This window comes from Cydia splendana, chromosome 11 (assembly GCF_910591565.1).
Source record: "Cydia splendana chromosome 11, ilCydSple1.2, whole genome shotgun sequence".
Lineage (NCBI taxonomy): Eukaryota > Metazoa > Arthropoda > Insecta > Lepidoptera > Tortricidae > Cydia > Cydia splendana.
In genome coordinates, this window is record NC_085970.1 from 20,203,648 (window position 1) to 20,228,703 (window position 25,056).

Here is a 25,056-nt window from a genome sequence, read left to right on the forward strand (position 1 = left end):
TCTCTTGCGCTGCATTAGAACCTCATTGTGACAATTGTATTGGAACGAAACCGAATTCTTAAACCGGAATTAACCGGTTTATATAAAACCGGTTCAGAGCCTTTGTAAAGGTACACCTAATTGTATGAAAATAAATGATGGCTGAACTCTATACAGTTGGAAAACGCTAAGTTTTCATGCCAAACGCTACGTCACGTCAACGGTGCCTATGCATTGTCGATGTCAAGTCAGTGAAATTTTAGCGTGGTCCATGATTGGCATATTATACGAGAACTGATAATAAAATTACAAAGTTATTTATACTTTTTTATTAATAATTTAATTACCCTTACAGACATATCAACACGTGCAACATAATAAATAATCATGTGCGTTTCCTTTGATATTTGATTATACGTTTTGGCAGTTAATCTTACGGTTACAATCATAAAAATGCTATTGTCCTATTCACCATAAAGATTACGTAGGAAACAATAAAATAATGTAGGCTATGTTTAATAATTCGTTGATTATTTAACTACATATTTCTAATTACGGTAACCCAGAGTAATGTTTTAATGTAGCACAGAATGTTAGATCTTCAATCCCAACTAAATATACATATGGATTTATACATATATACAATAACATAAGATAACTATATACGGTATTCATCACTTACTCATCACATTTGCTATAAAAAAATTCTACAAATAATGCTTTGTACAATAAAGTGCCATCAAAAAGTAACTGCGTAGCTAAAAAGCCGATATTTCTTTACGATTTTGTTTGATATATTTTTACCACAATTATATTTTAAGCGTGTGCTAAACTTCGCAGTAACCATAAAAGAAAAAATAAAAAGGTGAATAAAAATTGTAGAAATTTTCTTTAAAAATGGTATCGTATGACTCTTTAAGAGTAGGTATAAAAAATTCGGCGAACATAATTTTCATTACGCTCAAGATTTGAATTCGTTGAAATCTAACTCGGCTTTGTACGGAGGCGATATTTCTAATGACAATGACATGCTAAACGTCTGTTGCTTCAAAAATTTACCGGTTCAAAACCGGTTAACCTTAAAGTGTCCAATGTAAAATAGAAATTAAAAACAACAGTTCGTTATACAATTGTACTAACCGGTTAATATTAAACCATTTTTAAGGAGGCCAACTTTGAAGCATCCTACCTTTAGTGAGTCTGCCATTTTAAATGGTCAGTTGGAGCATGTGCCATGGCGTATGCTACGGCATATTAGTCCCTTGCCCCGTGCGTTTTCTAAAATAAATATTGAAAACCTGATTCTTACAAATCTGAACATTCTTGGGCTCGTTCTATTCAGAATCGACAGCATTCTCCATCCTACCATTAAAAAAAGATGTCCCAAAATGTCCGTTCCATTACGTCACCTGTATGTACATGACGTAGTAGAAACTACAATTCTCATACCAATTTTTGGGACTTTTTTTAGCATCAGTATTGAATATGCTAATGACTCTGAGTTGACAGAACCAAAAAACACCAGAATCTGTCTCACAGGACTTCTATATTTTTTTAAAAAAAGCTCCCCAGCTGATACGTATTTGAAGGTTTAATTGCGCATCCTAGGCATGACCTCGACGTGCCTGAGCGGCGCGTCGGGGTGCAGGCCCCTGATGAAGGGCTCCGCGTTGTTGTAGTAGATGTCGCCGGACAACTCCTCGACGCCGATCTCGGGCTCCGACTTGGCCTGCTTCGTCGCTTCGTCCACTTCTGTCCGGACTTTGGCGTCGATTTCCTAAAACATTATGATATAAAATTAATCCCTTAGTGTTGATAATCATTTTAAACCGTCTGAGACTGGATATGTTATATTATAGACCGGGTGTTTCATTTGTTGATGAAAAAAGAAACTGGTGGTTTGACATTGTAAATATAACCAACCTTTAAATTTTACGTTAAACCTTTAGTAGAGTTAAACATAAATTACTCTATAGGTCAAATGCTGTCAAATTTAATCAAATTATATTTTAGCTCGATATTGCTGCTGCTTATTAAGTATTAATACGTTTAATAATTTTATTCCTTTTTTACCATGGACTCATTCCTTTGCTACAGTTAGTAATTGAACCGGATTGGCAAAAATAACCGGTTTTCGGTAACCTTGCGTGGTTAGCACATATTGATGTGAGTCCAAACGCCGCTCCGGTGTGTGAGCAAGTAAGCGCTATACATATTTTTATGCAGGGGGTATAGCGATGTACCACTCGCACACCGGAACGACGTGTGGATCCGCATCCAATGTAAATACCACCTTAGCCTGATAAAAGCATACCTTAAGCTGATCGGGTGTGACAAGCTCGTTGGTGATAATCTTCTCCTTAAACGACGTGATAGGGTCGCGGGTCTGACGGACCTCTTGGACCTCGTCGCGGGTGCGGTACGACGTGCCCGGGTCGGACATGGAGTGACCCGAGTAGCGGTATGTCTCCATTTCCATTACTAGCGGACCTGGACAAAACATATTTGATTTTACAGATGTAGTGCATAATTGTTTTCGTATTTGTCATGCTACTTCAGGCAACCTCAGTACTTTTTGTACCGAGACTGACTGAAATAGCAAGACACGTTCGTACGTTTCCGTGACAATAGGATGGCAAATACACTACATCTGATAGTTTAGTAGGCAGTACGAGAAATATTAAGACGCGTAAACTGTGTGAAATATTAAACCGCAAATTGATTGTTAGGAATTCTTATACCTAAGCCACATACTCGATAAGTGGCATGGGTAGTAGGCAGAGACGTAGTGTGGCCGCGCTGCATACTGCCCTGCATATTTCCCTCACTTCCCATACCACTCGTCGAGTGTGTGGCCGGGGTATTAACTTTCAAATGATTACGCGGCATTACAAGAGACGTGTTAAGCTGAATACTACGCCGGAACATACGACGCAAAGAAGCCACGTCATTGTGTTTAGTGTATATAGAATCTATGGGCCTTAACCCTTTGAACGCCACGCCTATCGTGAACCTCGTTCATATGCACGAAAGTTGATATTGGGTTGATTCCACGCGTGAATTTTCCGGTCAAAGTGTTACATGCCTGAAAATATAAAAATTTTACCTTCCAATAAAATTGATATTATGTTTCCTTCTACGTCAGAGATGTTCATTGAGAGAGTAACGCGATCGGTGACCGACAGATGCCGCTAGCGTCTTTGTAGTCGCTCCGCCCCACGCCGTGACGTTGTTCCGCTTCCCTTCCCTGCAAACCGTTGCTCGCTTCCCGCGACTCGCCGCCACCATGACATTGTTGAGGAGAAGTACCGTCGGCATAAAAGTAGCCTAGTAGCCTGCCAGGAAGGCATTACTCACATCTCTGACGTAGAAGGAAACATAATATCAATTTTATTGGAAGGTAAAATTTTTATATTATGTGTTCCGTACTCTACGTCAGAGATGTTCATTGAGACCTGTTTATTATCTCCTGGTGGCGAGTCAGCGGGCGCGCAAGCGTTAGGGCTACACCTACTGTCATAGAACTCAGAGAAAGAATAAATATATACGCCTTATTGCAACCCATGAAATCATTAGTGACTCGTTATAATGATGCATTACAGGAAATTGTGAATTTAAATTGTAATCCCAGGTTCGAATCTGACGTTAAACTGGTTTGAGAGATTTCTCATTCGAAATCGCATCCGATCCGCAGAATCTCGGCGATAGAATGGTCTAAAGGAGAGTCATGTTCCCAATTAACTTAAGCCAAAATATCGCTAATTGGATAGATTTCCAGCCAATTTAGTGATCAAGTACATCGTGGATCGAAAGAAATCTTAAGCGAGGTCGGCTTGGATGAGACTGTGGCTGAAAGCGCGGTGTCCCCTAACATTTTGTGTAATTCTCACAAGTTGACGTACCCAGACTACCTACTTACTGGGTCTATACTTTATTCCGGAGCTTCTAAGAGTCCAATCGGTAAGACACGATATCTGGTTTAGAGCCGAATTTCGGACATAAAATAATAGCGTGAACGTTATCTATGTAATTGCCCGGGCTACAGTATAGTAGACTATAAGGTCATTGACCCTGCGGCCTGATGCTAACAGTAAAAATGTGGCAGCTCTTCTATATAGGTACGTTGTAGGGCTATTCAAATTAGGGCAAGTAGATTTCTCGCGTCCCAAGCTGGTGGTTTGGGAGGCGCTGGTCTCGCTATTAATGGCGTTGGAAGAAGGCATAGTGTCCGATAGTGGTTCACATACAGCGCTTGTTACAGGCTTATGAACAAGTCTCGTTCTGAAAGCTAACATGGGCAATATAAATATATGTCTGAGATAGTTCGCTACTTCACTGGATATTAGAGGTACCTGGCAGTCGATCTTATTTTTGATGCACCATGAAGACCATTTCTACATTGTGGGCGTACAGGTGGCCTAGAGAGTTGCGTTTCGTTCGCTACGTAGCGTTAGCCCTTGGCATGTTGCATGCATGCGCCAGTCACGCCAGTAGGTACATCACAGCGGACGTCACTTCTGATCCCGCCAGCTCGGTGTTGGAGCGTCCTATCTGACAGGATCTACGCCTCATTCTTAAGGTCGTTGACTCTTAAGGGAGGGCGGTCTGACGCTTTGTTCACTAGGACCGCCAGTAAATTGCAAGCTTACCACAGCTGCGTGAAGACTCTCCTTATCACGCCGTCACAGGTAACAGACTAGGCTGGGAGGTGGAGACATCCATACCAAGTCGTATCACCGGCAGCTGCCAGAAGCGAAGTGGTAGCAGTTCAAAGAGTCTGTTAAGAAATACCGTGACACAGTGCGAAGGCTCTCGAAATCGGAGGCTGGCCAACAAGGCGCCTATCAGGCGCAGATAGTCTCGGCGGCTTCTGGGCGTAGCTGCCACTCGGGCGCGCAGTGACTTCTTGATAAACCGTCGCCCTCGGGGGTTGTACCGACCTAGTAAGTAGCAAGGAACCAGCGCGACCTGTAGACGATCTGCTGGCATCAGCAGTTTTTGCGACAGCCGTGGTAACGGAGGGGATGTAGTGTCGCCGTCGTTTTATGTATACTGTAGTGGTCCGGTTGTATGTTTACACTTCTGTCGTCAGCGCTGCAGATGTGGCCCGTTAACGGTTACTCTTCACTGTAAGGGCCTTACCTCGTACATTGTCTACCAATATTGGAGGTTGTAACGGACTGCTTGCATAAGATGAGGAAGGAAGTGGCGCGAGGCTTTCGGCAGCTTCGTGTTGCTGTGGACTGCGAAGGTGTCACCTTCCTCCATGAACTAAAGTTTGCGAGTTTGAGACTGAACAGGAGGCATTGAGTCTCATTTCTGCGAGAAACTCGGCAGCAAGGCAGGCCTGTATGTCGCGAAAAAGAAAACTATCAATCGGGGTGTTGTGCCGCGTGTCCCACGTGATGTCTAGGAGCGTGATAGTCTAATTCGCTTTACCCGAAGAAACACCCTATATCGAGCTAGTATAGGGGTATGGTAGCATGCTTTTAAGGAAATCGAACTAATGAAATCAAGTCTAAAATCGATTTTGGCGCTTGCGTAACAAAACTGTTTCGATAAAGTCGAAGACAGACAGATGGAAACTGCTGGAGTCCTCCTGGCCCCTCTCTCTTAGCACCGGAAACTCAAGCTTGTTCAGGCGCAGCGGGTTTATTTGTCCCATTTTGTTTATTAGGGGCTTGGCGCACGAGTTCGTCTTTGTAAGACGGAACTTAAGCTGGAGAGCGCGGGCAAGCAGAGATAATTATGTGAAGTCTGCAGACCTTTTCGATGCCTTTCACCTCGGTTTTGAGCGGTCGCACAGGGCCTTGTCGCTAGCTGTTCTTCGGTTGGATCACTCCATGGCCTCGAGAAGTCGTAGGAACCTCGAAGCGGCACGGCCCCACGTCGATCAGCACCTTTATGAAGCCCGGGAACACGACGTATTTTCCTCTGAGTATCGACATATCTTACCGCTTTCAACTCCGGGCAGTCGAGCCACGCTAGGACGAGGCTCCTTACGACCTTGTCTGCCGTCGCCGGAGGATTCCTTAACCGAAACCAAGAGCTTAGCGGTCTGTTCGTGCTATAGCTATAGGCGCCTGCGTACCTCAATGGGACCATCGTGGACAGGACAAAACTGATACTGTGGCGCCCAGCGCAGCTTGGTGGGCAGCATCGGCGGCAGGTAAGTTCGCGGTGGTATTCTTGCGAACAGAACATGGGCGCCATTGCAAGGGACGACATCGTCGTGGTTGCAGCATCGGTGGACAGCATCGACGTGATTGTCGGTGCCATCATGGCAACCACCGCCGCTCAGGAGGCGCCGGTGCGTGAAGCTAGAGGCGCCATCGTGGCGGCCGGCTCGGGAGGCACCGGTGCGTGAGACCGGGCGGCGCTATCATGGCGGCCGCCACTGGTTCGGGAGGCGCTGGTGCGTGAGGCAAGGACCCATCGTGGCGGCCCGCTCTAGAGGCGCTGTCGCGTAAGGCGGGCGGCTCCATCGTGGCGGCCGCCGCCGCCGGCTCGGGAGGCGCCGGTGCGTGAGGCGAGACGCGCCATCGTGGCGGCCAGCTCGGGAGGCACCGGTGCGTGAGGCGGCCGCCGCCTGGCTCGGGAGGCACTGGTGTGAGGCGAGAGGCGCCATCGTGGCGGCCAGCTCGAGAAGCGCCAGTGCGCGAGGCGGTGGTGCCATCGTGGCGGGCGGCGCCGTTGCGGCGGCCGCCGTCGCCGGCTTGGGAGGCATCGGTGCGTGATGCGAGAGGCGTCATCGTGGCGGCCAGCTCGGTAGGCACTGGTGCGTCGTGAGGCGGGCGGTGCCGTCGTGGCGGGCGGAGTCCTCGAGCGGGCGGCGCCATCGTGGCGGCCACCGTCGCCAGGCTCAGGTGCGTGAGGCGAGAGGCGCCGTCGTGGCGGCCAGCTCGACAGGCGCCGGTGCGCGTGACGGACGTTACCGGCACGGGAGGCGCCGATGGCTGGCTCGTAGTTGCACGCATCATCACGGCGACACTGCTGCCCTCGGCGGCGCCATCGTGGTGGCCACCACCGGCGCGTAGGTAACCAGCGACGCTCATGACGGACGGCAACCAACGCGGCGATCGTCGCTGTACTCGTAGCGTTTCCACTGCTTCCACGTAACTTACCTTCCTTCCATTCGAGCAGTCGGGACGCAGAAGCGGTCCGCCTTCACCTTGGCGCCAGGACGGGATCGAGAGGTCCGCGATCCACCCGCGCCGCGACCGCAGCAACAGGAGTGGGCGTGTGCCTCTCGGAGTCCCGCGGACTGGAAGCGCCCGCAGCCACAGGAGCGGGCGTGTGACGTCTCTCGGAGTCCCGCGGACTGGAAGCGTCCGCACCGCGACTGCAGCAACAGGAGCGGGCGCGGCCTGGCAGCGTCCGCACCGCGACTGCTCTCGCGGACTAGAAGCGTCCGCACCGCGTCTGCAGCAACAGGAGCGGGCGTGGCCTGGAAGCGTCCGCACTGCGACTGCTCTCGCGGACTGGAAGCGTCCGCACCGCGACTGCAGCAACAGGAGCGGGCGCGGGACAGGACCGGGCGCGTACTGAAAGCGCTCGCACCGCGACTGCTCTCGCGGACTGGAAGCGTCCGCATCGCGACTGCAGCAACAGGAGTGGGCGTCCCGCGGACCCCGCACCGCGACACCTCGGGCTCCGGCCCGCAGCGTCGCGGCGTCTCGGGGTCACCTTGGACGACAGCAGAAGAAAGTCGACGGCGCGCGGGGGCCGGGGCCCGGGCGGGCGCCGGGCGGGGCAGGGGAGCCCCCGTCGCGTCGCAACTAACGACACGAGGTACTGATCCCAGGTTAATATGACCTGCCCGAGAACCGTCCTTTAGTGTCGAAGTAACTTCTGAACGCCAATAGAACTCATTAAACTGGCTCACCGGATGGTTCGTGACAATCCAAACCTCCTTATCGGCGAAGCGCGGCACCCGGCAGCGGCGCGCGCAGGCTGCCCGCCTCCGCGCCGCCCGGGCGCCGCCCCCGCCGCCGCCGGCACGATGACCGCACGTTCCCTCTCCGATGCGGAGCGACTGCGTTACCACTTGTTAACGAAAACTACTGACGCACTTCCTACTTCGATCTCGAAAATGCGAGTTAACGGTAACGATTTTAGCAGCATGGAATGTGAAAATTAATTTAGCAAGAAAAAGTGGGTAGAATCGAAAAGCACCGTTCGATGACTTCGATCGCGAGACCGCCAAAAGACTAATATGTAGTAGCGATCTCTGCTATATTGTTAAAACACCATGCTGCAAAAATATACGCAAAAAAATATTTGCGGACCATCGGTCAGACGGTCGACGAAACAATGTCATGGTGGCGGCGAGTCGCGGGAAGCGAGCAACGGTTTGCAGGGAAGGGAAGCGGAACAACGTCACGGCGTGGGGCGGAGCGACTACAAAGACGCTAGCGGCATCTGTCGGTCACCGATCGCGTTACTCTCTCAATGAACATCTCTGACGTAGAGTACGGAACACATAATAAATGTATTTAGTTTTTTTTTGTATGTTGTTTGTATGAATCAGTAGCCTATCTTACCCTTCCCACTGGTGCAGTAGTCGATAGCGTATTTCGTAGCCTCCCTAGCGGCCAGTACATCCATGCCATCGACCCAGATGCCGGGAACGTAGTCGCCGCGGGTGTAGTACTCCGTGCTCGCCGAGGACCTATCCACGCTCGTGCCCATGCCTGAGGAACAAAAAGAAAAAAAAAACGCATAAAAATATGGTAACATACGTAGAACAGAATAGGGACATTTGGAAATGTACTGCGACTTTTTACAAACCATGTCTTTTTGTAATTATTTATTTTATTTCATTTATGGTAACATACGTAGAGATCGCTTTTTAGCGATAAGACCTCATGTTGTTTAACCTCTTATTTTCTGTAATTTTTTTAGGGTAAAACTGTTGATACTCATCAAAAAATGTACCTAGTTATACTTCTTATACCTACACAGTTTTCACAATAAATATTTCTGATTCTGTTCTTATTGTTTTCTGTAATGAGGTGTGCAATAAAAAGTATTTGTATTATTCGACGACCGGTCTGGCCTAGTGGGTAGTGACCCTGCCTGTGAAGCCGATGGTCCTGGGTTCGAATCCCAGTAAGGGCATTTATTTGTGTGATGGCACAGATATTTGTTCCCACAACACAAGCCTTCTTGAGCTTACTGTGGGACTTAGTCAATCTGTGTAAGAATGTCCTATAATATTTATTTATTTATTTATTGTACGTAGATGTTACAATAAATCCTGTTGTAACATCTCCTGCATTCAAATTGAAATAACCGGGTATAGTACAACGTATATTTAACCGGTTTTTTACTTTGCTTATAAAAACTGATACATTTCGGCTCATTTGACCGGTTAAAGATGTATAAATATCATTATGTAAGATTCATTAAAATTACTAATTATTAGAAACAGATTTAATGAAATAAGAGTTGAATAATCATTGGTAATCTATAATTTAATAAATTTAAAAGTAACGTGATTGATAGTTGACCTTTGTAAATAGAAGGTAGTTGGAAGAAAGAATAAAAGACGACTGGCATGGCGGTTAACGGGCATTCGGTTACGGGCAGAGGTGAAGGGAGGACGATTGTGAAGTAAGGTGATTGGAGATTGAACTGTAACGGAATATTGTGATCAGGAAATATATTGCTGTTATGGAAGAAGGAATTTTTATTACAGATCAGAAGTGGTAAGTACCTACAAGTCAGTATGGTATTCCTGAATGTATTATATTATGTAGGTATTAATATTAGAACTGATTGAGTTAAATCTTAATTGCCCAATTAAGTTGTTACAATAGTAACAGTGGTGTAAAATTATTATAATTATATACCTATACACATATTAGTAACACTTATATTGGTTGTTGTTTAGTTGAAATTAATTATCATTTCGTATATCCTATGTTAGGAAGTTTATGTTTAACGGGCGCTTAGAAACAAAGACACCGTTAATTTTATCAAGAACAAAATAATTGGGTAAACCCATTTCGGCCTAGTCGTTCACTCGAGAGCATTATACTGCAAGTTTTCTCTTCAAGACCAACAGTTAGGTTTTTTTTAGTGTTTGCTGTAATGACTATCCATAATATAATTAAAGCATTCATTACATCGCGGGTAGCGTGAAACCTTTGGAACACCGTTTTATTTTGAATAGTTCGGATACCTTTATCATTATTTACAGGTGTAGATCGGATTCTTTTAGTCTATGTATGTACCGCTTATTTGGTTACAACTTTTACCATATTTTCAATATATTACTTATCAATACGTCAGTATTATATAGCGGGGTTAAGTGTTATCGAAATTATAAACTACTCAGACTGTAAATAAGTAGGAATGATACTTTTACTGGTAGTTACCGACCCGCCGACCTAGCCGGAGTTACAATCGCTGTCGCTTCGACAACGAAAAGCATTATGTATCTATATCACTCTTCCATATTAGCGCGACAGTGACAGTTGCGTTCCGATCGCTACGGAGCGTAAGCGATTGGCATCTTGGCTACGCGGCCCGTTTCGTATTCCGGATCCCGTTTCGAATATCGGATCCATCTCGCGTTCCTGGATTTGGGTCCGTGCCGGATACTGGAACCGTGCCGGATGCATACCTGATTTGTGCCGGATGAGTTCCGGATCCATGCCGGATTCGTACCGGATCCGTCCCGGACTGGTGCCGGATCCGTGCCGGATTGGTACCGGATCTGTGCCGGATTAATACCGCATGTATATCATTTGCCGGATTCGTGCCGGATCTGAACCGGACGCGTGCCGGATTGGTATCGGATCAGTGCCGGATCCCAAATTTGTTCTAGATTCCGTTTCTGTACCAGTTTTAGAATTCTCTTGTTTCGAAAAGCCTGTGTTCCGGATCCGTACCGGGATACGGATCTGTTTTCGATTTAAGATCTGTTTTAAACGTCCCGCATTCTACCCCGGAAGCAGTAACGTAAATTAAATAAATAAATAAAACAGTTGAATTTAGCTTAATAAGAACAATTTATATTTGTCTACTATTAACAATCCAAAGATTTAGAACTCTTCCATTGCTGGTGTTGTTTTCGAGTTCCAGACTATGGACCATGAGAAAAAAAACATCCAGGCGGCGCTTGAAAACTCCTGAGCGTGACCGAAAATCGAAATCTGATGATGGACAAGAACGTCGAAGCCGAAGTCGCAACCGCCGCCAGTCCCCGAGGAACAACAGACGGAGTCGCAACCGGCGAAGCCGCAGCAGCGGCAGACACGGCCGAGGCAATGAGAGGTGGCTTCGAAGATCAACACGGAAGGACAACACGGCCAGGATCGCTTTCACGTGGAAGCCGCACAGGACAGGAACGGATGGCTTGTATATCTTTGTCGTCTTCAGTTGTACATTTTAATAGATGTTGTTTATTGCTTAAACTGCGAATATTTTGGTACAGTACCTTAAAGTTATTTCTATTGACGAAAGTTGTCTCGAGGTACGGGTTCACAGATTATGGGGGTGGAATCGTTGTCCAGGCAATGCTGTGGTGTCCTGTAGTTCGCTCAAGTTAGTTGTATGGGGCTCGTTAGCCTAATTTATAAGTTTTGATCTTGGTTGTTTCCTCTTTTGGCAAAATGTGACGTTAACGCTGGTAAAGGAAAGACTAAGTTACGTTTCTTCAGTATTTGTTCATAATTTAGTATATTAAAAAAAAAAAACAATAACGATCGATGCGCTATACGCTATACACCGATATTAGTACCTACCTACGTAATAATGGGTTGAGCTAGGGCAATATAGGTTGATTGGCGCTGTGGTATATCCATGATATTTCGAAGATATTTAAATGAGTGTTAGGTTATTTCCTGACACTATTTAACTGTGGTTTGAATGTACGCTGTAAAGTTGAGTTTCTCATCTTCCTCTGTCGGTTGTCAGTCTGCTCATCCAGAATAACACCTAAGTACTTTATAGACGAAGTTTTTCTATTGTTTTACAATTACATGACGTCTGGTAGGTACCAGTGGTAACTAATATATGAATAAACTTTTGACACATTTAGAGACCACGAGGCGGAAGCAGCTGTTTTATACAAGCACACATATCTCGTTTAGTCTGCGTTTAGAGTTACAAATTGTATTGAAGCCTGTTCGTCACCAAAGCTAGACCGCTTTCTGTGAAGGCGCTTACGGCATCCCAGGAAGCACCGTGAAATAGTATTGCCGTGTCATCTGCGTAGCACAACGTCTGCATTGGTCAGATCCAAGAAAGTCAAGTCGTTAATGTAGATTAGAAACAAAGTTAGTCCAAGTATATGTAAAGTTGTTTGGTTAAAATTACCGACTTGTTCTTTAACCCTAACACAAGTGTGCGGCCTAACAGGACAGTTCCGCGTATCCGGGAAATCTACAATTTTCTAATTATTATTAGAATAATAAGAGAAACTGACGGGAATTTTTTTTCAATCTTATAAATCTTATAATGTTGGCGGGATCATTTTGGCTGGTGTTGATTGAATAACCAAGGTTGGGCCTACACTAGTAAAGTATTCATTATAACCCTGTATTGATTCGCTTTCAGTATCCTTGGTTTTAAGAAGTTCGTTGCATTTAAATATTTTAGCTTGGTTATTGTAGCAAGCAAAGCTCTGCTGATTGCTGTTGATCAATTCGTCAATTGTGGTTGGTGCAACTGACGCTTTAAGAGCCCTTATTCCTTAGAGCGTTCACCGATTTTGCGAAATAACACTCGATAGATGGCGTTAGCGCTCGGTACGCGAGCGCCGGCAAAGCTAAGCGCGTTTCAACGCAGACAAGAATAATTTTGATACTTTTCAATTTAATTTGCAAGTAAATTTATTTTAACGTTATATTGGCACTCTGTATTTTATTTTATAAGCATGGTAGTAGTCAATAGAGTATATGTGATGAGATAATATATAACCAACGACGAGTAAAAAATAATGATTGTTTACCTCTGTATGTCATGGAATTATTGTGACAAGTTCATCCACGAAGTCAAGTAACTTATTCAAGTCAGTTCACCAAGGAAGTTGAATAATTAAATGTTTTAAAGATAAGGTTATATTAAATAATAATATATACAGGGTGGCCAAAAATAAGTGCATTCCCGTTGCCAGGGAGGTTTAGGGATTATACTGAACTAAGCAACCGCGAACCGCGATGGGACCAACCCCGAAATCGCGAAAAAAAAATTTGGCTGTTTCATACATTTTGTCTAGTCCATTTTCTATGGGAGGGTAATTTTTTTTCCAGCAACCATTTTCTTGCCAGCAGCGGAAAAGCACTTATTTTATGGCCACCCTGTATAATGACAATAAATTCGAGAGTACCTGCAAGTAACAACTACTGAACTCTCTGAAGTTCGATTTTATGTCTAAAACAGAAGTATCTCCGTTTTTAGGGTTCCGTACCCAAAGGGTAAAACGGGACCCTATTACTAAGACTCCGCTGTCCGTCCGTCCGTCCGTCCGTCAATCACCAGGCTGTATCTCACGAATCGAGATAGCTAGACAGTTGAAATTTTCACAGATGATGTATTTCTGTTGCCGCTATAACAACAAATACTAAAACAGAATAAAATAAAGATTTAAGTGGGGCTCCCATACTGTTGTAAACGTGATTTTTGATAGAAGTTAAGCAACGTCGGGCTCGGGCGGGGTCAGTACTTGGATGGGTGACCGTTTTTATAGATAATGGTACGGAACCCTTCGTGTGCGAGTCCGACTCGCACTTGGCCGGTTTTTATTTAGAACGAAGTTGATTTATAAGGTTTACTTGATCCTTGTGGGAAGCAAATGAAGCTTTATTTGTAAGTATGTATGTAAAATAAAATAATATTAATAATCTATCAACCGCATCTAGATCGATAGTGCTCGTCAAGGAAAATCTATTGAGCCCAAACACGATGGAGTTATGATGAGTAGATTAGGAGTTCTGGTGACCAACTCCTGACTCCATCATGAAAACCTGGACTTCATCTAGATTCTAGATCGATGGTGCTTGTCGGGGCAAATCTATTGATCCCAAACACGATGGAGTTATGATGAATAGATTAGGACTTCTGGGGACCAACTCCTGACCCCATCTCGTAATGGAGTCAGGAGTTGGTCACCAGAAGAGTCTCATGACTCTGGACCTCATCTAGATAGATGGTGCTCGTCAGGGCAAATCTAATGAGCCCAATCACGATAGAGTGATAATGAGTAGATTAGGATTTCTGGTGACCAACTCCTGACTCCATCATGAGAACCTGGACTTCATCTAGATCAATGGTGCTCGTCGGGGCAAATCTATTGAGCCCAAACACGATGGAGTTATGATGAGTAGATTAGAACATCTGGTGACCATCTCATGATGGAGTCAGGAGCTGGTCACCAGAAGGGTCTCATGACCCTGGACCTCATCTAGATAGATGGTGCTCGTCGAGGAAAATCTATTGAGCCCAAACACGATGGAGTTATGATGAGTAGATTAGGAGTTCTGGTGACCAACTCCTGACTCCATCATGAAAACCTGGACTTCATCTAGATTCTAGATCGATGGTGCTTGTCGGGGCAAATCTATTGATCCCAAACACGATGGAGTTATGATGAATAGATTAGGACTTCTGGGGACCAACTCCTGACCCCATCTCGTAATGGAGTCAGGAGTTGGTCACCAGAAGAGTCTCATGACTCTGGACCTCATCTAGATAGATGGTGCTCGTCAGGGCAAATCTAATGAGCCCAATCACGATAGAGTGATAATGAGTAGATTAGGATTTCTGGTGACCAACTCCTGACTCCATCATGAGAACCTGGACTTCATCTAGATCAATGGTGCTCGTCGGGGCAAATCTATTGAGCCCAAACACGATGGAGTTATGATGAGTAGATTAGAACATCTGGTGACCATCTCATGATGGAGTCAGGAGCTGGTCACCAGAAGGGTCTCATGACCCTGGACCTCATCTAGATAGATGGTGCTCGTCGAGGCAAATCGATTGAGCCCAAACACGATGGAGTGATAATGAGTAGATTAGGAGTTCTGGTGACCAACTCCTGACTCCATCATGAGAACCTGGACCTCATCTAGATCGATGGTGTTCGTCAAGGAAAATCTATTGAGCCCAAACAGGATGGAGTTATGATGAGTAGATTAGGAGTTCGGTGACCATTACTGACTCCATCATGAGAACCTGGACTTCATCTAGATCGATGGTGCTCGTCGGGGCAAATCTATTGAGCCCAAACACGATGGAGTTATTATGAGTAGATTAGAACATCTGGTGACCATCTCATGATGGAGTCAGGAGTTGGTCACCAGAAGGGTCTCATGACCCTGGACCTCATCTAGATAGATGGTGCTCGTCGAGGCAAATCGATTGAGCCCAAACACGATGGACTTATGATGAGTAAATTAGGACTTCTGGTGACCATCTCATGATGGAGTCAGAAGTTGGTCACCAGAAGGGTCTCATGACCCTGGACCTTATCTAGATAGATGGTGCTCGTCAGGGCAAATCATTTGAACCCAAACACGATGGAGTGTTAATGAGTAGATTAGGAGTTCTGGTGACCAACTCCTGACTCCATCATGAGAACCTGGACCTCATCTAGATCGATGGTGTTCGTCAAGGAAAATCTATTGAGCCCAAACACGATGGAGTTATGATGAGTAGATTAGGAGTTCGGTGACCATTCCTGACTCCATCATGAGAACCTGGACATCATCCAGGTCGTCCGGGTATAATAAAAATGCAAACCCTAACCAGAATTCAAGTAACACTGAAAATCTATCACATAAGCGAGAGTCGGTTGTTAAAATTAAATATGGTGTAAAAAATGTACACCCTTGGATCAAGATTTTCTAATCATAGTATACAGCACTTCTCGGAACTCTCTCGATGGTTACGAAAGCAACGAACGCCTGACGGTCGAGCACAGGTCCGTCCCCTAAGCGCACTCGGCGGAGACTGAGCGCGCGGTGTCGGTGCAGCGTGATTTATACGTCTTTAAAAAAATATAGATTTACGGCTAGGTAGGTCCTATAGTTATGATTTTTTTTTTATGAGTAGACATAAAGTTACAATTTGATAAAATATTATTTTTGGGGCAAAATATAAGTCCAATTTGCGATAAAAAAATGTAATGTAACCCTGTTTTCACCAAAAAAATGAAGAAAACTCGGAAGGTTTTTTATCAATTTTTTAAAATGAATCTTCGATTTTCAAGCATGTCAGCCCCTCGTACAAGATATGGTGAGTTGAATTGTAATCATTCATGTACCAAATGATTCTTGTTTACTGCAAAATTGAGAACCGAAACGACCCTTCTCACTGCAAAATTTGAAAAAGACTCCTAAGAAAACTCATTTATTTTAGGTTCAAAAAGAGTAAATGAAAATTTGAACGTTTTCAGCCCCTAGTTTAAGAAATGATTATTTAAGTACGTTATCAGTTTTTGAATAAATACTAATAGTTACGTCGTAATCTTAAATGAAAAAGGAAGCATTTTGCAAAATACGCTCGTCTGTAGGAGTAAGGACTCTTAAGTGGCAAGTAATATAACGATATGATGATAATATCTACATATGATGATAAGTATAATATTATCGAATTATAAAATTGCTGGATTATTTTAATTAATGAGTTACGGATTAATGAGTTACGGATTGATGAGTTACGTATTAATGAGTTACGTATTAATGAGTTACGTATTAATGAGTTACGTATTAATGAGTTACGTATTAATGAGTTACGTATTAATGAGTTACGTATTAATGAGTTACGTATTAATGAGTTACGTATTAATGAGTTACGTATTAATGAGTTACGTATTAATGAGTTACGTATTAATGAGTTACGTATTAATGAGTTACGTATTAAAGAGTTACGGATTGATGAGTTACGGATTGATGAGTTACGGATTGATGAGTTACGGATTAATGAGTTACGGATTAATGAGTTACTGGATTAGTGATTACAGGATTAATGAGTTACTGGATTGATGAGTTACTGGATTGATGAGTTACTGGATTGATGAGTTACTGGATTGATCAGTTACTGGATTGTTCAGTTACTGGATTGATCAGTTACTGGATTGATCAGTTACTGGATTGACCAGTTACTGGATTGGTCAGTTACTGGATTGATCAGTTACTGGATTGATCTGGTACTGGATTACTGGATTAATCAGTTAATGAATTATTGAGTTATTGGATTATAGAGTTATTGGATTATAGAGTTAGGATTATAGAGTTATTGGATTATAGAGTTATTGGATTATAGAGTTATTGGTTTATAGAGTTATAGGTTAGAGTTATCGGATTATAGAGTTATCGGATTATAGAGTTATCGGATTATAGAGTTATCGGATTATAGAGTTATCGGATTATAGAGTTATCGGATTATAGAGTTATCGGATTATAGAGTTATCGGATTATAGAGTTATCGGATTATAGAGTTATCGGATTATAGAGTTATCGGATTATAGAGTTATCGGATTATAGAGTTATCGGATTATAGAGTTATCGGATTATAGAGTTATCGGATTATAGAGTTATTGGATTATAGAGTTATTGGATTATAGAGTTATTGGATTATAGAGTTATTGGATGATAGAGTTATTGGATGATAGAGTTATTGGATTATAGAGTTATTGGATTATAGAGTTATTGGATTATCGCGTTATTGGATTATCGAGTTATTGGATTATCGAATTATTGGATTATCGAGTTATTGGATTATCGAGTGACTGGATTATTGAGTTGAGTTTATGGGATTATTGAGTTGAGTTTATTGGATTATTGAGTTGAGTTTATTGGATTATTGAGATGAGCTTTTTGGATTATCGAGATGAGTTTATTGGATTATTGAGTAGAGTATTGGATTATTGAGTAGAGTTTATTGGATTATTGAGTTGATTTATTGGATTATTGAGTTGAATTATTGGATTATTGAGTTGAATTACTGGATTATTGAGTTGAATTACTGGATTATTGAGTTGAATTATTGGATTATTGAGTTGAGTTTATTGGATTATTGAGTTGAGTTTATTGGATTATTGAGTTGAGTTTATTGGATTATTGAGATGAGTTTATTGGATTATTGAGATGAGTTTATTGTATTATTGAGATGAGTTTATTTAATTATTGAGTAGAGTATTGGATTATTGAGTAGAGTTTATTGGATTATTGAGTTGATTTCATGGATTATTGAGTTGATTTCATGGATTATTGAGTTGAATTATTGGATTATTGAGTTGAGTTATTGGATTATTGAGTTGAGTTATTGGATTATTGAGTTGAGTTATTGGATTATTGAGTTGAGTTATTGGATTAATTAGTTGAGTTATTGGATTAATTAGTTGAGTTATTGGATTATTGAGTTGAGTTATTGGATTATTGAGTTGAGTTATTGGATTATTGAGTTGAGTCATTGGATTATTGGATTATTGGATTATTGGTAGTGTCCGACCGAAACATGTTTTTTTGCCGAAACCGAAACCGAAACCGAATGTTCGGCTTTGGCTCTAGTTTCGGCCGAAACCGAAACCGAAACTTTTGTAGACTTGTTAAAATCGTTGAAAATTTTTAATAAAACCGCTTTTACACACATATTATGGGGCTGTCAACACCCAATATCCTTGAAATTGATGTTACTTAAGCAGTTTTGTAAGAAAATTACTAGAGTTAGACCAAGATAATTCTGCAACGATTTTGATAACACACGCAGTGCAAGTGTTATTTGAAACGTCAACACTTCTATGAAATTATGACGTATAAATAACATTTGCACTAGTTGCACTGCGTATGCTATCAAAATCATTGCAGAATTTTCTTGGTCTAACTCTATTCATTCACCAGTCAAGCTAACATGTCGATACAGGGTCAACCAAAAACGCGAGCGCAGCGAGCCCTAATTTTTTGTTGACAATATCGCAAGGCCGGGTACCGATCTTCACCTGGGCCTAAAAGTCCGAAGTGCCCCATTGAGGCGAACTTTCATGCGAAGTCAAAGCCTTGCATCAGGCTTCAGGATATGTAGTTGAGCACAGACTCCAACCAATGTCCATTGTATCAAAAAGCGAGACCGCAGGCCGAGCATGGCGCAGCGAGGCCAAAGGCTAAGCTAAGCTGAAGCAGAGGCCATGTGGTACACAAACCAATGATAAATTGAGTTAAAAAGGGGACACTTTTAAGGGGTTTTTCTTCTTTTAATCAATAGTCAGCTGTTCAGCCTCACAAAATATTAACTATTGAGAAAATCAACTTTGCGGCACTAAGTAACATCGTGAGGAAGCCGGACTAGTCCTGATAACGCCTGGTTTACTCTCTGGGTTAGAAGGTCAGTCTAATGGCAGTCGCTTTCGTAAAAACTAGTGCCTACGCCAATTCTTGGAATTAGTTGTCAATTGGACCCCAGGCTCCCATGAGCCGTCGCAAAAATTCCGGGATTACGCGAGGAAGATGATGAGTTTTCTTATTATTCTCTTGCCCAGGGCCCAGTAACATGCGACAGTGCTATCTCATTCACTCCGATACAATTAGACAGTGTGCGCCTTATAGGTATTGACAGCATCTTAAGACTGCGTCGACCGTTCAGTGGCGCCCTCAGTGGAATTGTGTTTTAAAATAAACCAATTTATTTCTGTTCCTATAAGTACATGAATCAGTATATGTAGGTATTAATATTGTTGTCCTACTTATTCCCCAGCTTTTGGTCTTTGTCACATAGTTTAGTTTCATAGTACGAAGTACCATTTCATAAGTTTCGGCCCGGCCGAAAGGTTCGGCCGTTTTTTGGCCGAAACCGAAACTACAGCCGAAACATGATTTTTTGGCCGAAACTGGCCGAAACCGAAACCGAACCTTCGGTCGGACACTAATTATTGGATTATTGGATTATTGGATTATTGGATTATTGGATTATTGGATTATTGGATTATTGGATTATTGGATTATTGGATTATTGGATTATTGGATTATTGGATTATTGGATTATTAGATTATTGGATTATTAAATTATTGGATTATTGGATGAAAAAAAGACGGAAATAGAGAATGTTATGTTGTGATGAGACACGTTTGTGTCATGAGAGTGATTCAGTAAGTAGCACATTAAAAAAATAAAAATGGAATAAAAAAACAAGAGAAATAATGTGCTACACGTAAAATTTGATTAAAAAAATGGTATGTTGTGAGACACGTTTGTGTCATGAGAGTGATTAAAAAAAAAACAAACGGAATCAAAAAAAAAAGACGAGAAATAATGAGTGAAAAAAAAACAGCAATCGAATATGTTAAGTAATGTACTTTATATGTATTGATGCATAAAAATTATTGTATATTGTTGTATAATTATTGAATACAAACTTAAAAGATATAGATTAATTCAATAAATAATATGAAAAATGTATATAGACAGACAAAGAAATTGTATTAAATGGGTAATGAAGGATTAATAATTTTCTTACTGAATGCCCGATGATTTGACATGCCGAGTGTAAGATTAGATGACAGACGCGATTAGTATGACTGTGCATGAGGACATGCACAATGTCAGGATGGGCGAGTGTAAGATTCATTAAAATTACTAATTATTAGAAACAGATTTAATGAAATAAGAGTTGAATAATCATTGGTAATCTATAATTTAATAAATTTAAAAGTAACGTGATTGATAGTTGACCTTTGTAAATAGAAGGTAGTTGGAAGAAAGAATAAAAGACGACTGGCATGGCGGTTAACGGGCATTCGGTTACGGGCAGAGGTGAAGGGAGGACGATTGTGAAGTAAGGTGATTGGAGATTGAACTGTAACGGAATATTGTGATCAGGAAATATATTGCTGTTATGGAAGAAGGAATTTTTATTACAATTACATCACTAAAAGATCGCTGTTTAGCGATAAGTCCGCCTATTGTTACATATACATATTTATCCCTGTTCATACTTATGTAGGTACCTACTTTTTTTTGTAGTGTGCAATAAAGCATTTTATTATTGTTATTATAACCGGTTATGATAACATCCTAAAGTTATCCATTTATCGGGTACAATGTATTGAATGTATATTGTAATCCAAAAATTGTGTATATATTTTTTTTTACCTAATGCCGTATTTTTCTTGTTAAGTAGTGTTAACTTAACCGGTTTCTTACCGTATCCGTTGTTCTCGCAGACGAACACGCACGGCAGGTCCCACAGCTTGGCGATGTTGTACACCTCGAACAGCTGGCCCTGGTTGGCGGCACCGTCGCCGTAAAGGGCGAAACAGACGCCACCGTCGCCTTTGTATTTGTGTGCGAACGCCACGCCCGCGCCTAGGGGGCCCTGGGCAAAAGATTGTAATGCTTGAAAGAGTTGTAGATCAATCTCCAATGTGTAACACTAGTATTTCTCAAACAGCTTGGGTACGGTGACAGATATTACATCAATAGGTACTTAAATTTTTTTCTAAATTGTATGGAGATGACATGTGTCACCGTAACCAAGCTGTTTGAAAAATACTATTATAAAGCAACAAAAATATAGTCAGTTGTGCAATCCCTAAGTGTCGAACGCTGCACTTTTATTTGTCTAAGAATGCTATCTTTTCTTTTAATTATACAGACTTCCAAGAATACTTAGTCAAGCTTTACAACCAGTCAATCATAAAAGTTTAAAAAGTCCGATAACCGGTTAATTTTTTAAACCGGTTTCGAGCAATCAGTATAATTTATTGCGGTCAACAAAAATATTTGCAACCACTATTTATTATTTGTTTTAACAACGCACCAATTTTTTAAAGGATATGATAGATGCATTGCAGTGTACTGACCTGAGCTCCCACGATTCCGTTTCCACCATAGAAGTTTCTTCCGTAAAGATGCATAGAACCACCCTTGAAGACAAAAAAGATATTAAATATTGTACATAATACAAAATGTACAAAGACTTACTCAAATAAGAAAATAAAACAACTTCGCAAAACAGTATGCCATCATTTTGAAGTCTTCATCAGCAATATCACGTCATCAATAGTTATTTGTACAACAAGAGATCAAAGTTTGATATTTCTTCGAGTGCTTATTTTGAGTCCCGTGCAAGCGAAAGATTCTATAATAGATTCACGAGCGTAGCGAGTGAATCTATTATAGAATCTTGAGCGTAGTAAGGGATTCAAAAGCGCACGAGATGTAAATAACTTTGATCTCGTGTAGTACACAAAATTTTTCACCCTAAGCAGTGAGAACATACCTAGAGGGACAGAGATAATAGAACCCAAGTATAAGACCCCGCATGTTGAAATGACCATAAAGGTCACTTGAATGTCATTTTGTCTCACTCAGTGAGCAAAATCGCATTCTGCTCACTGAGTGACCCACAATCAGTGAGCAAAATGCGATTTTGCTCACTGAGTGAGACAAAATGACTCAGTGAGCAAAATCGCATTTTGCTCACTGTTTTTAAGAAGCAAAGTACCCTTGTTCGAGCTGCTGAGGTGAAAATGTCATTTTCCTAGAGAAACTACACGACTTAGTAACATTAAAGATACACAAATCACTCTCAAGTACCTATAAAAGAAGAGTACCCTCGATTTCTTCAAGGACTAACTGTGAAAAAAAATCTGAAGTTGATTACAGATGTAGTGAATAATCCTTTCCCATTACGTTCGCGGAAACGTAACGTAACGTCAGTCTCAGTACAAAAAGTAATACGAAATTATGAACGTTTCGGATAGAATTATTCCGTTTGGGAAAGAATAATTAACTACTTATACCTGTAATATGGTTTAGACACATACCTTGCCGCGCGAGCAACCAGTGCGGCGGCCCGTCAGCTCGGACAGCACGCCCAGCACGCTGACGCCCATGAGGTGCGTCCAGCCGTGGCAGCGGTACGCCGTGATGACCGAGTCCACGTCACGCATGGCCTGACGCATGCCCACCGCTACCGCTTCTTGGCCTGAGGGTTCAAAACATATTTTTATTGTTGATTTATTTATTTCTTTAAACTTTATTGCACAGTAAAAATTGTACAAAGGCGAGCTTAATGCCAGAAGGTCTCTACCAGTTAACACGTGAGCCAAGCAGAGAACAAACAGTAATAGATGCAAGAAATATTTACGAAGTACGAAAAATTGAATATTAATTGATTGTCTAAACAGTATTTTTGATTTTCTACTAAGTTTAACTACAGCTCAATGTGTATCAACTTTCAAGCATTCCGTCCGTGGTTCACAATGACGCGTCGCGCACGATACGCATGGCGTTCACAGGGTTAAATGAAACATGTACTCACAGAGTAATTTATGACGCGCGCTATTATTTTACTTATTTTAGACTATTCTTAACCCTAAGGTTCACAGTCCTAACTATAGTCTTTATTAAATTCAATGAAATTTAAATCATATTCAATTGGAACAGAGTTGCATTTGTTTTGATTTGTTCCATTTTAATACAAAACCAACTCTATTTCCTACACTATAGGTTCAAATTTCACTGGCAAATTTTGGATTTTTTACTTGTATGGCTGGGGCTTAAGAGGTTAATTTATCTTTACCCACCTGAGTACAAATGGCAGAAGCCACGGATGATCTTCTCTTTATACAGGTTTCCGGAGGCAGTCTCAATTCTCCGCAGCGTGGCAAGTTGCGCGTAAATCTTGAGGGCATCTTCTGACGTAAGGGTGGCCGATTGAGCTGGGCCCTTGTCCAATTTGTGGAGTTTGTAGGGCTGGAGAATGCAAGTCAAATATAAGAAACTGCATAGTTTAGAGAATTCTATTCAGCCTTTTTGGCAATACATTTTTTTCCATCATCATGTGGCTTCAATCAGAATTAATAGTTTGATAGGTACTGATAATTCTGCTGTGGACTTCCCCTACAATTCATACATGTTTTCCATTATATGGTTTAGGATAAAAATTAAGTATGTCCCATCATAGGATGTGACAAAGTAATAATGTTCTTCCCTGTAATATTAGCAACAGCCTTTTTTTCACTAATAATAAGAGTAAAACAGGAATGCTTGAGAGCATTTAGCAGATTAAAGATTATGATCATGGAAAAATTTACCAAGTTAATTTATTTAAAAAAGGAAACAATGTTTTAACAACAAAGTAGACACAATGTGGAGCTCGTGATAGTATAGCATTTGGAATGTCATATCCATATCTAGTGCATCAGACATCAGACATGTGATACATAGAGATAATGTCAAGTTCAAAATAAATAATTTTGAAGGTTAGGTTACATAAGTAAGAAAATGGGTAATTAAAGTGAAAGTAACTTTAACTTAAGCTGCAATTTACTTCAATAATACAAACTTTGACCTTGACACAACACAGTAAGTTCATTTAATTCGTATCAATACATCAATAACTGTTTTTTAAGCTTACCTTAATCTCAAACGTAGCTTCACTTTTCGTGCTGTATTTTGCTTTCGTAGTCGTTACAACCGGGGTGGCCGCTTTCTACAATATAACACCATAGTGAGATCAACAATATCAACATTTACCGAGTATTCACTGATCATGTTAGCAAAAAGGAAAGCCGAAAATTCGTAATGAAAAAAAGTACTTACTGTGATTGTGTTTCCGGACAAAAGTTTAGCGGCAGAGGGAATTAGCTTACTCATTTTGGTCACTAAATCTTTGATAAAGCCCAGTATAAATCAGTGATCCACGATTAGGACCACTTTTATTCAATTTAATTGATATTAATTCTTAAAACACAGGCCGACCCCCGACGTATTTGATCGTGAAGACTTGACAGATGTCACAGATGTCATTCAGGACAAAAAGGTCACACATTTGTGACACGTATTTCACCGCTAATTTTTATGAGTTTTGAATAAAATAATAATTTAACTTTGAAATGCTGTTTTTAAAGAACAAGATAAATGAGTTTGTGTACGATTACAATTTTTCTGATATTTGATACTTGGTGCAGGATTTAATGAGTAATTAAATTCTATCAGTTTAAAAATAAACCTTGAATATGTCTGTGTCAATGTCAAGCGAAATTGTCACTTGTCACACTGACACACTGTAACTAGAGCTAGCTATTGAAAAAATATTTTAATGTTTTAATGATTACTTTTGAT

General features: G+C 41.6%; 2 protein-coding genes across 2 annotated transcripts in view; both read right to left on the minus strand.

Moving 5' to 3' along the window:
* Window positions 1-25,056, minus strand: part of LOC134794877 (multidrug resistance protein homolog 49-like) — a 167,357-nt gene that overhangs the window by 121,635 nt on the left and 20,666 nt on the right. The window lies entirely within an intron of this gene.
* Window positions 296-24,732, minus strand: LOC134794919 (probable pyruvate dehydrogenase E1 component subunit alpha, mitochondrial). Its single transcript, XM_063766775.1, has 9 exons — window positions 24,535-24,732; window positions 24,350-24,424; window positions 23,517-23,685; window positions 22,755-22,915; window positions 21,789-21,851; window positions 21,130-21,301; window positions 8,523-8,672; window positions 2,294-2,469; window positions 296-1,756 (listed from the first exon to the last, which is right to left on the minus strand). The coding sequence occupies exons 1-9, from the start codon at window positions 24,586-24,588 to the stop codon at window positions 1,571-1,573; spliced, it is 1,206 nt and encodes a 401-aa protein (XP_063622845.1). The 5' UTR covers window positions 24,589-24,732; the 3' UTR covers window positions 296-1,570.